The sequence below is a fragment of the Aythya ferina genome (genome assembly GCF_964211825.1).
Source record: "Aythya ferina genome assembly, chromosome: 7".
Taxonomy (NCBI): Eukaryota; Metazoa; Chordata; class Aves; order Anseriformes; family Anatidae; genus Aythya; species Aythya ferina.
The window spans coordinates 19,287,169-19,301,649 of NC_140302.1; the positions used below are offsets into that span (position 1 = coordinate 19,287,169).

General features: G+C 42.2%; 1 protein-coding gene across 3 annotated transcripts in view; it reads left to right on the forward strand.

The window, feature by feature from the left end:
• Positions 1–14,481, forward strand: part of WDFY4 (WDFY family member 4) — a 143,236-nt gene that overhangs the window by 49,194 nt on the left and 79,561 nt on the right. For all 3 annotated transcript variants that reach the window (XM_084526105.1, XM_084526104.1, XM_084526106.1), the window contains 13 exons: positions 74–185; positions 307–497; positions 1,561–1,713; positions 2,611–2,684; positions 3,520–3,681; positions 5,391–5,482; positions 6,524–6,623; positions 7,382–7,587; positions 8,121–8,290; positions 8,847–8,972; positions 9,408–9,569; positions 9,680–9,877; positions 11,398–11,515. In XM_084526105.1, the coding sequence (XP_084382231.1) occupies positions 74–185; positions 307–497; positions 1,561–1,713; positions 2,611–2,684; positions 3,520–3,681; positions 5,391–5,482; positions 6,524–6,623; positions 7,382–7,587; positions 8,121–8,290; positions 8,847–8,972; positions 9,408–9,569; positions 9,680–9,877; positions 11,398–11,515 (1,864 nt within the window). The remainder of the gene's footprint in view (positions 1–73; positions 186–306; positions 498–1,560; positions 1,714–2,610; positions 2,685–3,519; positions 3,682–5,390; positions 5,483–6,523; positions 6,624–7,381; positions 7,588–8,120; positions 8,291–8,846; positions 8,973–9,407; positions 9,570–9,679; positions 9,878–11,397; positions 11,516–14,481) is intronic.

Consider the following 14,481-nt stretch of genomic DNA (forward strand, 5'->3'; position numbering starts at 1 on the left):
AGCTTCTGCTCATTACTTTTTGTCTTCACAGTACTTCCACTGTTTTTCCTAGAATGTCTCTGATCTGTTTTAGATTGGGATTAATTCTCGGGACAGTTCAACTCCAATATTCCTGGCTAAAAATATTGCTGGACACCTCTCAGGTTCCTCACGGACTATTGGATCAGTTGCTGTGGGCCAACATGGTAAATGCACAATGCTTTAATGTTTCATGTATTATTTTATTTTAAGAGTTGGGCCTATCTCTGTGTTATAATAGATGTAGTCTGTATAACTTCTTGACAGAATAATATTGCAATTTCCTAGGGGTAAGAGTGTTCAAGTCCTCTCCAGCAGCTACTAGCCTGAACTTCATTGGAGGCCCTTCCATTCTCCTGGGTCTCATTGCCATGGCCCGTGATGATCACACAATGTATGCAGCTGTAAAAGTCCTGAACTCCATCCTGAACAGTAGCCCAATGAGTGAAAAATTGATGAGGCATATGGGTGGATACCAGGTAGGTACCCTTTTTGTTCATTCTGGGTATCGTCTTTCCTTTAGGGGGACCTTATCCTAAAACCTGTTAATGGCAACGAACCAAGAATATCCTGGCTATCAGCCCCTATGATTGGAACTTTGTAAGTTATGGGATTGATGAGAGGGGAATATGGAACAGTGTTCTAAATCCTGTGCTTACAATTTCTGGAAACCTCTATAACAATGTGTCTGCTGATGGGAAGGTGAGGACAGATGTATCTTCATCAGATGTGATCTAATAATGGAAGGTGTCATGCTCCTAATGCTATTGTTGGTAAAGTCAGTGCAGCAAATCTGTGAGTTCAGCTTTTGCCACCACACTTTATCCCTCCCACAAGAGACCACTTCTCAGGCAGGTCTGCTTCTTCCCTTTGGCTCATCCAACCTAGGATTTTACAGGCTTTACAGACTGCATAGTGTAGGTCTGACAGTGAATTCCTATGGCTCAATCTTCACTGTGTATTAGGAATTGTGCTGAGATATATAAGTGCTGTCTGCATTTCAAACGAGATTGATTAGGTCTGTCCTAAATTCATCTTTCAAACCTGAAAGCTGTGCAGACTAAAGACTTTGGTTGTCTCGGGGCTTTGATAGAACCAGGGCAAGTTAAAGCACTGTATGCATAATGCTGGCTGGGTTAAGGTTGAAGTGTGAAGTTTCAGTTCAATATCATTTACTTTATGCTGTGTCGGCTAAGCAGAGTCATATGGAACAGAGAGAGTTTCAAGCAAGAGACTGTTAACATTAGAGCTTCATTAATGATTAATTCTGAAGTTTCCATGTTCCCAATTTGTGAATTGCTTATAATTGTTCATAGATTGATCCTGATTCCTATGAATATATTTATCTTAAGTACTACTTGCCCAAATACTGACTGAGCCTCCTCTTCTCCAGACTAAACAATCCCAGTTCCCTCAGCTGCTCCTCATAAGACTTGTGTTCCAGGCCCTTCACCAGCTTTGTAGCCCTTCTCTGGACACATTTAAAAACAGTACTACAGATTTATACTCAGCAAATACTTGTCTTTTTTTTTTTTTTTTCAGTTGCTAGCATACCTATTGAAGAGGAAAACACAGCTGTTAAACAACAGGATTTTACAGTTAATGTTCTCCCTAGTGGGCACAGCTGAACTTGGTTTTGAGTCTTCAGTCATCAAGAATTATAGTGCATTCCAGTATATTCTCTGCAACTTCGAGGTAAAACTGTGTGTTTGACTGTATTAAAGATGTTTTTATAGTATGGGGTTTGTTCCTAGCACCTCCTGATTCCAATATTTGGGATGGGGTTGTGTGTGATATTCTGCTGCATGGCTCGCTCACATGGTGAGGTGCAGGGTCCTGGAATGGCTGCTGCTCTGGCACTGTGGCTCTGTGTGCCCTGGTCCAGGTTCTGAAGTGTTTCTACAGAGCCTGAGGGCCTGCTCCTCACAGGGTTAGCTCAGGAGCAGAAATTCTTCACACAGGCAGGGATTTCCCAGTGCCTGACTGGAGATAGCTTGCCTTGGTGAGAAATAGTCTGTGGCTCTGAGCTTCTCCTTACCTGTTGTATCCCTGCAGTGGGATCAGACACTGTTCCCCTCCACCTTTCTTTTTTCTCCCTCCAAGCAATATCTATATGGCACAAAATGGCTGGGATTTTTTGGGTCTGGAATAAAATCTCCCTTACTTGGGGGTATGTGAGAACTTTCTTCAAATGTGGCCTGGTTTTAGCTCTATATCCTGTGATACTCCTGCTTTCCTATAAACGAATTGTGAGCCCTGCAAGTGGATGTACTTAGGCATCTTTTCCTTCTTTCTTTGCCTCCAAAAATGTACTTGCTGCTCTGTTGTGTTCCCCTTTCCAAAACTGCAGAAACCATCAATACAATATTGTGAATATTATTTGTAGTTTTCTTTACAGTGCACTCTTGCAGTATAATTTAATTCTTTTGTATTTACAAAAAAACTAGAATTCTGTAGATTGTCATTCAGATGTGACTATGATAGTTTATGATGTTATCCCATCTGAACTATTTGTTACTTGTTCTCTGCCACAGGTTACTGTACCCTCAGCTCACCAGAGCAGTAAAATTTCTGCTTTCCTTTGTCTTTCAGCTTTGGATGAAAGCACCAGAGAACCTTGACCTTGTTCTTTTTTCACATCTTGCGGAGATCTTGCAGTCCTCCAGGTACGCAGCTATCATCTAAATCAGAAGCATGTGGCTGTGACTGTGAGGTGTATGTGGAGGGCACAATCCTAGTTGTAATCAGTGGACCAAAGGAGTGAATGATTCTTCTGTACTACTCTTAAATTTCAAGGCTGGAGTTAGTGATTTGATCAGCCTCTGAAATTACTGTGGGACCAGACTAGGAAAAGCTATTTGGTGACCTGGTTCATATGGAACCTCTGATGTACAAAGAAAGTTAAAATATATGCAGGGGAGATAAAGCTGAATGTTTGAATAGAGCATGGAATTAACTTCCTCTGTTTGTTTGTTTAAAGCCAGAATACAACCAGGAGTTGTTTTGTTTTTGTTTTTTGGTTGTTTTTGTTTTTTTTTTTTAGAATAGCATACTGGTTCTACTGGAGTTAAATGCATCTGAAGAGATGTAGCAAGGCATAGGGACTGAATAGAACAGGTTGCTAAATTCCTTCATTTTGGCACCAGAAAGATCTCTGCAGAGCTGTCTGATGTCCCTTTCTGTGTTTTACAAGAATAGTGTTTATTACTACCAACTCACTCCTTGAAAAGTCAATAATGTTGTTTTCTTTGAACTCACTGAGATGCAGCGGTTTCCGGGGCAGAGGGCAGTTGCAAAGGGTGGAAAACACACAAAGAAGTCTTCAGATCTCCATCGCTGACACATATTCAATTTGCGTGACAGCATTTGATCAGTTGCCAAAGCAACATCAGAAGCCAAAGGTGCAAAGTATCTGTGCAACTTGAGAAACCTTTTAGCTGAAACCTAGCAAGTTTTGTACTTTCCAGTAAAAGCTTTTAAAAGTCTCTGTTCTTTTAACAGAGATGGGTGTCACAATGCTGAAGTTGCCTACCAGGTGCAAATGGTGCCCAAGCTCATTTTCCTCTTCAATGATCCTGAAATCAGCAACTCCAGGATCACTGTGGCCTGCGCTATTCTCTCCCACCAGTTGCAAGGACACTTTAACACAAGGGATGTTCTCAGGTAACATTCAAGTCTGTAGCTTTTTCTCAGTTTGCAGATGAGCTTCTCCTGTTCTCCTGAGCTTCTCTCACCTTATCTTTGATAGGAGCCCCAAATCTCTATCAACTCCAAAATCCGCGGTAATTAATGACTTTCATGCCTTCAAAATAGAGTTCACTCCTAGCTTATATTTGTGTGTGAGGATCCTCACAGGTTGGGTGACAACCCTTACAGTGATGGCACAAATAGCCCCAGTGCTATAACTGGGACTGCACAATCTGTACTTAATATTTGTTCTTGCTGAAGTCTGTCCCTGAAGTATTGCAGCATGGCCCTAGATGACTATGTACCTAATCTCATTGTCTTGGCCTATATCCCAGTAACTATATTTTTTGTTTTTGGATTTGTATCAGTTAAACATGCAATAGTCAGGATTTCATCGAGTGTTTTAATACTTGTTTACTTTCCACAGAATGTAAACAATGCTCCAGTTTATATCCCCAGTCCAGCTGCATCAGCCCGTAGCCTATGAACTGAGGAAGGTCCACACAGTGTTCCACAGCCGCTCAGCTCAAAGTAAATGCACTGCCCAGATGACAGCTGCTTTATAGCTCTGTCTTTGGTCAAATGAAATGTAGAGACAAGCATCTCCAGTAGCTACTGTGGAGTAAAGTAACATGAACTGACTGCTAGCCAGCTTCTTTGTGAAACTGTATGCATATTCCTACCCTCAGCTGTATGAGTTAGCCTTTTCTTTTTTTCAGAGGTATGAGTAATGGATTTAGTATAACAAACTGGTCTTGTGGTAAGGAGTGTACATGAGCGTTTTTCTTAAAATCTCATGAATGGTTATTCCTTGGTAATTTTGGTTGGTTGTCAGGCCCAATGGTGCTGAGTAAGTGGATAGAGATGTGTCACCATCCTCCAAGCTCCTGGAGAACACAGAATAATAGAATCATCAAGGTTGGAAAAGACCTTCAAGATCAACTGGTCCAACCTCCACCCTACTACCAATGTCACCCACTAAACCATGACAGACTATAGCAGGCCCTCACCAGCACTGAAAGGTGCTGGGGTTTCTATTGGTCCCAGATTTTGGACACATCTATTGGAGATTGCTGTGTGGACCAGTCCTACAGAACAAGTGGTATTCTGTTCCTTAAGAAATGCCCTTCTTGTGGGCAGGAGGCTAAGTATGCACTTGCGCTAAGTGTGTATCTCACATTTACCTGTAGAACCAAGTAATGTGTTAAAGCAAATTAGAGGTGAAAAGTATTTGCCAGTCCTCCTCCCTGAGTAGCTGCTGAGGTTTTTCTACTTTCCACTGTGTGCTTGGAAACCAAGTGATGATGATGGTGATATCTAAATGCTACAAATTCAGAATCTGTTCCCGCCCCCAGCTTTGTCTAAATAGTACTTTACTCAGTTTTGCTGTCTACAGGGTAAAAGACATTTAAACTTAGAAGACAGATAAACAGAAAAACTCTTCCATAGTAGAATAGATGTTACTTACATTTATAGATATCTTTTTCTTCTTTGTTTTATATCCTCTTTATAGTTTATAATCTTTTTCATTCCTATTTCAAGCCTATTTCTGCAGCCACTAGAATTTCAAGCAGTCATCATTAACAGACATTGTTACTTACTGTTGAGATATATAGGTAACCTCAAATTAATTAAGAGAATGTCTTTCATTCTGTTGACCAAAACTGGTTCCTTCTCTCTGGAAGGGTTGCTTTGTTCCTTGTATACACTTTGAAACCCTCTTCTGTGGATGAAAATCAGCTCTGCCCGGAAAGTGTGGCTGAGATGCCCAATGAAGGTGAGGAACTACCTTTGGTGTGTGTATTCTCATGGATGACTAGGTGCATCTCCTCTTCCCCAGGGCACAGTGAACCCTAAATGAAATATAGTTCTTCCGCCTTTAGTGGTGGGAAGAGACACAATTCAAATGACTGTTTGGCCAGGGATAAGCTGCATTGAGGCAACCTGAAATTGTGAGGAATACTTAAATTGCTACAAAGTCCTGATGTGAAGAATACTGGAGTGGTAGTTGCTATCTATAATCAGGAAGGCCTGGTCTACAGCACAATCTTCCTCCTGCTAAGGGAGTTCTGCTTTTGTCCTCTCTGCTTAGCCAGCAGTGTTTCAACTACTGTGTCTAGAACCTATGCACAATGTTGGATTTCACAAATACACACTGAGATGAAGGCCAATTAAATTGAAATCGCCTCCAAAACCAGTACACCATGATGTTAGGAGGAATACATTTTCATTTGGCATCCTGGATTTTCTAAGAATGCTTTGCTGCACCTTGTAGTTGTAGCAAACAATTACGTGGAGCTCTGGACCTTCTAAAAAAAATCCATCCCTTATGTCTGTTTTAAGTGTGTGGGGGGGAAGAGCTTCCAGTCAGCTGGCTCTTTCATTCTCTGTGATCATTCAGTTTAGACTGTATTGGTTATTGTACCTCCAAACAATATATTAAGGAGACACTAATAACTGTGGTTTGTACCTATAAACATCACAACTAGGAAATGCATGTCATTGCCTATTTGCATTTCCCTCTCTAGTTAACCTTAGTTAACCTGAGATTGCTTGATGTGGATTATTATTCAACATGAAGTCTGGTTGAGTTTTGAGAAGCTCTAAAGACAGGACTTTTACAATTTAAGCACTGATTGTTTCTGATTTTGTAGGAATTCTTAAGACTAAAAGCTGATGTTTGCATCCTTTTACTCTGCATAACACTGCTATAAGTACTTCCATTGGGCTAATCTGGTATAAACAAGGTTGTTCTTCAAAGCAATGGAACATGTGTTTTGTCTCTTCATTGCTCTCTATTACTTTCTGATATTTGTAGCCTTAAGCCAAACATCTGGGAAGACAATCTGGCTTCGAAACCAGTTACTGAAGATGCTGTTAGATGTAATCTGCTCAGACAAAACTCATCTGTCCTCTGAGTAAGTAGAAACAATTTAGGAAGGCAGGAGTAAGTGACTCATTCTTCTAGGCTTTCTCTTTCATGGTGTGTGATAATGAATAAACACAACGATAATATCTGCATGTCAATAAAATGGTAAGTAAGAGCAGACTAGATTCAGAATTATGTCTTGGCAGTGATTTATCTGGGATTCAGTGATCTCCACTTTGAAAAATGTTGAGTGTTTTCAGAAAATGATCTCAAAGAAGGAACTTGGAGATACTGTTTCTTCTTCAATTGCAAGGGTTGAAAAATCACAGCTGTTAGTGAATATAACTTGGTATTACTTGTGTCCCTGTATCACAGTCATAAGCACACAGTTATAGTTCTACCTTGTGTAACTAAAAGGCAGAGTTCATGTTGCTGGATGCTGTAACTACACTTCTATCTGTTAAAGTATCTTTGACTTCAAAATTTAAACTTGAATTCTGAATGTTCTAGGTTGAAAGACCTACTCTGTGATGTATTGTTTACCAGTTACTGACACGCACTCTCAGAGGGAACCTCATGTTAATGAGCTTTTTTTATAATGTAAGGTTGGATATAGTGGGAATGAAGTGGCTTGAGCTGTGTATGTCATTAAATCTTCATGATTCTGTGTCATGCTAAAACCTTAATCAGAATTTTTCCAGAGAAGCTTGAGCTTCTGAATCACCTAGAGATAATTTTAAATAAAATCTCCTCACTGACTTTTCCTATGTTTCCTTTCATATTCTTTTATTTCCCTCTCTTTTCCAGGGCACAACAAGAGACATTTTTGGCGCTGGGGTCAGACTGGTTTCTGCTGTTCACACAGAGCTACCTGCACTCTAGCACAGTTGTGCTAGGGATGAAACTACTTCTGTGCTTCCTCCATAATCGTTCACTGCTAAACAAATTCAAGGAAGGGATTGTGGCTGGGCGCTGGCTGGAAAACAGCTCTACAGGGTTGAATATTCTAATGGGTATGTGTTGGTTTAATGCTCCTGATACAATCCCTTAATCAAGCTCAGTGGATGAATTTCCACTAATCTCAATAGACCAAGTTTTAGTATTGCTTTCTAGGGCAAGCTTGTCTTGGTACTTAAGGTTTTCTGTGCTGAAAGGTAGAAAGCACTGCTGCTTCATTAAACTGTAGTTGGCATCTCTGGTTAGAAGTTGCAGGGAGGTGGACCTTCCTCCCTGCTAGTTCATAAGCATATGAGAAGTTTAGATGTCAGCTTGTACAGTGAGCGCTTCTTTTTCTTTAAGACTTGTTCAGTTTGCATTTTGATAACTAGACCTGTGGTTATGAGAGAGGGAAGAGAAGAGAGGAAAATTCTGGGAGAATCTCCTGTTTGAAGTTTTGTGAAGTGTTAATATTGCAGTCTAGAAGAATCCTGAGTGGCCTGGTACCACAGATAAAGGAGGATGAAATTGGGTCAGTAGTCCTTCTTCCAATATGACGTTCATTTTTAGAGACTTTCTCAGAATGTTTTCATTTTATTTTCTTTTACAGATAATTTAAAAACTCATCCTCCAGTAACTGACAATGGCCCCTTCTTGATTTTTGGATTTTCTGTGTTGCAAAAATGTCTGACTGATCATGTCCACATCCCTGAGATCTACTTGCTAGTGGCAAGGCTCTTTCTGGCAACTCCACACAGTGAACCACCTGAAACAGCCAAAGTAAGAAAAACAGTGGACAAGCATGAAGCTGCAATTACTTTATTAATTTGTTATTTTCTGGTATTTTCTATAGGAGGATTCCCAGGCAATCTAACTGTACTTAGTTTTTGGGATAGATAAAATTAGCCATCCACACTTAAAAGATGAAAATTTGTGTTCTGAGCAAATTTGTTCATATAGGTCTTTAGTACCATTTAACTATTGCATGTTAGAATCTAATTACAATTAGTTTTTCTGTCTGTTTTTATGTTGTCAGGACTCATTAAAATCTCAGAATTAGTGGATTTGTGTATTTTTCCATGGTGCCATGAGAAGCCATAAGGCTTTTTTTCCCTTAGGAGTAACAAAGATATCTTTCTGAAGAGGACAATCCATTAATGTTATTCTGGATAAACACATTTAATAGGAGAGGGAGGAGCAGGTGGAGGTGAAAATGTTGTGGTGTTTTTTTTTTGTTTGTTTGTTTGTTTTTTTCCTAATGTGGAAGAGCAAGCATTGTTCTTGATGTAGCATAAATAATTACAATCTCTTCTTGAAATGTATCTTCCTGTTGTAGGGAGATCTTGACTCTATGTTGCAGTGGCTCTTGCAACACCACATTACAGAGAATGTCCTCAAAACTGGATTGTGTGCAGAGGCAGCTGCTTTACTGTTGGAAATGGTTAGAGTCACTGTGGACAAGGTAAGCATTTTATATCAAGGACAGTGCAACGTGAGTGGCACTACCTGATGGACATGGCAATCTTCACCTGTAAGCTCTAGTTTTCATCTGCCCTCACAGGCAGTATTGAGGCGGAAAGTGAGAAGGGATTTCAAAGCATCAGCATAGCTCTTGGCCTGGGTGTTATGTAGCAGATGATGTGATAGGCTCATGTTTAAGAACTCTGAACACAGAGATGGGTCTCACCCACAGCATCACCTGTTCTGCTCGTTCTTGGTGATAAGGATATGTAACCTTTCTGTAATACGGTCTGCAAGCTGGGAGTTAGCTATTGTGCCTTTTCTGACTTCTCTGTGGCCATGCAGTGTTTGCTAAGCTGCTTAGGGAACATCTGGAAAGGACCTTATCTGAATGTGGGATGCAGCCTTGACTAGATGCACATTTGTCTGTGTTCAGCCCATTGCAGATGCAGAAGCCTCCTGGGAGATTAACTATCCAGGGAATGTTATCCAGTTCCTGTGCTTGATCTATCATAGTTACACTCAAGATCCAGTGTGGCACTGTCCTGAGTTCTTGAAAACTTTAGCGATGGTTGCCTTCCATTCTGGAGCACCCAAGGTATGTGTGTGTGAGTCAGCACAAGCCCTTCAAATCTGTTGCCAGGAGGAAAAATCAACTTAAAGGAGGTTATAAATTAAAATCCTTTGCTTGTCTGTCTCTATCTACAGGGAGGTTCTGAAGGTCTTTTATCCCCAGAAGGTCCAGCCGTTGCTGAAGGGAAAGGCTGTGTTGATTCTTCCTCTCTCCCACTCCTGCCACACCCTGCCAAGAAACAAGTGTGGGATTTCATAGGCATCCTCCTGATGGACAGTCTTCTCAACATCCCAGCAAACAAACAAGGACATCCACTTGAACTGCTTCTTGAGGTTTCTGTTGTAGTCCTCAGGCTTTGCTGCTCTGCTTTGCTCTGGGGGTGGAAGGACAGGAGATATCCTGCTAGTAGCCTAGCAAAGGGCTAACAGTGATGAAGAATTGTATTCAGTAAGCATTTCCAGCAGTCCAGGATAAGGCTGGATCACAGCTCTTAGCATGCATTATTTCCTGGCAGATCTGGACAACATACATAATAGAATGGAATTCCTCCTACCTGTTCTTGCAAGGAAGCAACTTCTTTTTTTTTGCCTGCTCTGCATTCATGCTACACCTAGACTCCAACAAAGGCATTTTTCAGGCAACATCTAATATTAAAGTAAGGCATGAAAATTTTCCCTAGTAATGCCTGCATGTCATTAGAGCAGCCCTTGAATTCTAGAGAGAACAGAATATTTCAGAGCATTCCTGTGTACTGTTTTTTGAGACAATAATTTCTTTTCAGTGAACAAATAAACCAAAACCAACCATCTCTTTCCTCCTTTTTTAGGACAGATTTATAAAATCTGTAACAACTGAACCTAGATTATGAATTCCAACCACTCAAAGCACTGGAAAGAGTCAATTAACAAATTGTCAATAGTTCAGGTGTTCCAGATATAATCATAGAATTGCTTGGGTTAGAAGGGACCTTAAAGATCAGCTAGTTCTAACCCCCCTGCCATGGGCAGGGATACCCCCACTAGATCAGGTTGCTCAGGGCCACATCTAACCTGGTCTTGAACACGTCCAGGGATAGGGCATCCACAAGCTCTCTGGTCAACCTGGTCCAGTGCCTCACCACCCTCTGAGTGAAGAATTTCTCCCTAACCTCCAATCTAAATCTCCCCTCTTAGTTTAAAACTGTTCCCCCTTGTCCTGTCATTATTTGTTTGAGCAAAGGGTAGCTCAGACTTAGCTTAGTAAGACAAATAGTAACAAACACAAGAATCTTTATTGCAATTGTCATTTTATGAGTTAAATCCCATTGTGGAGCAGCAGTTCCCTAAAGGCTTACATGATAACTTCCCAAGGCTTAATCATGATACAATTGAAAATAGAGTGGCTCCTATGACTACCTGCATCCTTCCTATGAGAGTTACTGATTTGCCTTTGCACAGAGAAGTACAGCAGTTTTCTGCATTTGTGTTACTGTGGGTTAGCTGCTGAAGATAACTGTTAACCTCGCATCAACTTTTCATATGCCCATAACAAAGGCTGAAGTGTGGAAGTGAGATGGAGTTCTTGTCCTCTTTCTTCTTGTGCTGTGTTCCCCCATCTCTTCCTAAAGCAATGCCTAGGGGGGCTAAAGGAAATGTTAGGCATTTTGAACTATCTCAGGTTGCACTGAATTTCTTTTGGAATCTCTGCTTGTTACCTTGAGCAAAACTTTTACCAAATCCCAATCTTTGATAGGTATAAACTGCCAAAGATCCAGTGAAATCAAAAGCCTTTGAATAGAGGCTGTGTGTGACTTTCAGAATCTGATTTCTGGCTGTTTTATTGCTTTAGTAATGTTTGTATGGTGACTGTACAGGCTTCTCCAGAGGATGCCACCAGTGAACAGAAGAGAAATTTTCAGACAAGAGTCTTGCTCTCTGCTATGGATGTCTTCCATGTTATCAGCCAAAGTGAAGGGAAAACAAGGCCAAGAGGTGAGTGGTGAGATTCAGATCATTAGGTAGCTGGTATTTGCCATTTAGCTGTCCTTGTTAGACAAGCCTGTAAAGAATAGTGTCGTGGTTTAACCCGGCTGGCAGCTAAACACCACGCAGCCGTTCGCTCACCCTCCCCCCTCCCTCTCTGGGACGGGGGAGAGAAATGGAAAGTGAAGCTCGTGAGTTGAGATGAAGACAGTTTAATAAGACAGGAAAATAATAATAATAATAATAATAATAATAATAATAATAATACAATGATGATAATAGTACTACTACTAATAATATGTACAAACAAGTGATGCACAATGCAATTGCTCACCACCCGCTGACCGATGCCCAGCTTAACCCCGAGCAGTCCGGCCCCCTCCCCCCGGCTAGCCACCCCTATATATTGTTTAGCATGACGTCAGATGGTATGGAATACCCCTTTGGCTAGTTTGGGTCACCTGTCCTGGGTCTGTCCCCTCCCAGCTCTTACTGCACCCCCCCAGCCTGCCCGTTGGCAGGACAGAGCAAAGGCTGAGATGTCCTTGGCTTAGTATAAGCACTGCTCTGCAACAATTAAAGCATCGGGGTGTTATCAGCACTCTTCTCATTCTAAGCCAAAACACAGCATTCCACCAGCTACTAGGAAGAAAATTAATTCTGTGCTAACTGAAACCAGGACATCTATCCACCCCTTATTCCATACCATTTATGTCATGCTCAGTTTACACTCTTTTCCATACATTCTAATTAGTCACCTATAGTAATCATGGTAGTGATAACATACAGTATAATATACTATTTAACATGGTGCAATTCAGTTCATGGGCTATTCTCACCCAGTATTAAATCTCCTTGAGGTACACACCGGACCTCTCCGTTCTTTTGCATCACCCACCAAGTATATCCAGGTCCCTGAGCGAAAACAATTCCACGAATAGGTTTGCCTTTTCCTGAGGCAGGAGTAGCCCAGACTGTTTTACCCAGCATATTTTTTACATGCACTACAGGAACTTTATCCCCATCTACAGTACGTAACAGGTTTGATTGGGCAGGTCCAGCTCGGTTGGTAGATCCCCTAGTATTGACTAACCAGGTGGCCTTTGCCAAATGCGTATCCCAGTTTTTGAACGTCCCAGCGCCCATTGCTTTCAAGGTAGTCTTTAACAGGCCATTGTATCGTTCAACTTTCCCGGAGGCTGGTGCATGATAGGGGATGTGATACACCCATTCAATACCATGTTCTTTGGCCCAAGTGTCTATAAGGTTGTTTCGGAAGTGAGTCCCATTGTCTGATTCTATTCTTTCTGGGGTGCCATGTCGCCATAGGACTTGCTTTTCAAGGCCCAGGATGGTGTTCCGGGCGGTAGCATGAGGCACAGGATATGTTTCCAGCCATCCGGTGGTTGCTTCCACCATTGTAAGTACGTGGCGCTTGCCATTGCGAGTTTGAGGGAGTGTGATGTAATCAATCTGCCAGGCCTCTCCATATTTATATTTCAGCCATCGTCCTCCATACCAAAGAGGCTTTGACCGTTTGGCTTGCTTGATTGCAGCACATGTTTCACAGTCATGAATAACCTGTGCTATAGCGTCCATGGTCAAGTCCACCCCTCGATCACGAGCCCATCTGTATGTTGCATCTCTACCTTGATGGCCTGAGGTGTCATGGGCCCATCGGGCTATAAATAATTCACCTTTATGCTGCCAATCCAGGTCCACCTGAGCTACTTCAATCTTAGCAGCCTGATCCACCTGCTGGTTGTTTTGATGTTCTTCAGTAGCCCGATTCTTGGGCACATGAGCATCTACGTGGCGTACTTTCACAGCCAGGTTCTCTACCCGAGCAGCAATATCTTGCCACAATGCAGCAGCCCAGATAGGTTTGCCCCTACGCTGCCAGTTGTTTTGCTTCCATTGCTGTAACCATCCCCACAGGGCATTTGCTACCATCCATGAATCGGTGTAGAGATAGAGAACTGGCCATTTTTCTCGTTCAGCAATGTCTAAAGCCAGCTGAATGGCTTTCACTTCTGCAAACTGACTCGATTCACCTTCTCCCTCAGCAGCTTCTGCAACTCGTCGCGTAGGACTCCATACAGCAGCCTTCCATCTCCGATGCTTCCCCACAATACGACAGGACCCATCAGTGAACAGGGCATATTTCTTTTCATTCTCTGGCAACTGGTTGTACAGTGGGGCTTCTTCAGCACGACCCACCTCCTCCTCTGATGATATCCCAAAGTATTTGCCTTCTGGCCAGTCCATGATCACTTCCAATATTCCTGGGCGACTGGGGTTTCCTATTCGAGCCCGCTGAGTAATCAGTGCAACCCACTTGCTCCATGTAGCATCAGTTGCATGATGCGTAGAGGAGACCCTTCCCTTGAACATCCAGCCTAGTACCGGTAATCAGGGTGCTAGGAGGAGCTGCGCTTCAGTACCGACCACCTCCGAAGCAGATCGAACTCCTTCATATGCTGCCAATATCTCCTTTTCAGTTGGAGTATAGCGGGCCTCAGATCCTCTGTATCCCCGACTCCAAAACCCCAGAGGCCGACCTCGAGTTTCCCCAGGTTCTTTCTGCCAGAGGCTCCAGGTGGGGCCGTTCTCCCCGGCTGCAGTGTAGAGCACATTCTTTACATCTGGTCCTGTTCGAACTGGCCCAAGGGCTACTGCATGGACTATTTCCTGCTTGATTTGTTCAAAGGCTTGTCGTTGTTCAGGGCCCCATTCAAACTCATTCTTCTTACGAGTTACTTTGGAACTGCCAGAATCATTACACCTTTTTTTCAAGCATTCTGCCAGTTTTTGAGGATTTTGCCATTGTTCAGGGGTGAATTTCCAACACACTGGGGGTGCCAACTGCTCTAGATGCCTGCCCATATCCACCCATACTCCCTGCCACCCACAACTATACTGCCTCCGGGCAGATCTCCGGATGAGCTTCCTAAGTAGTTGTTTAACTTTAAGCA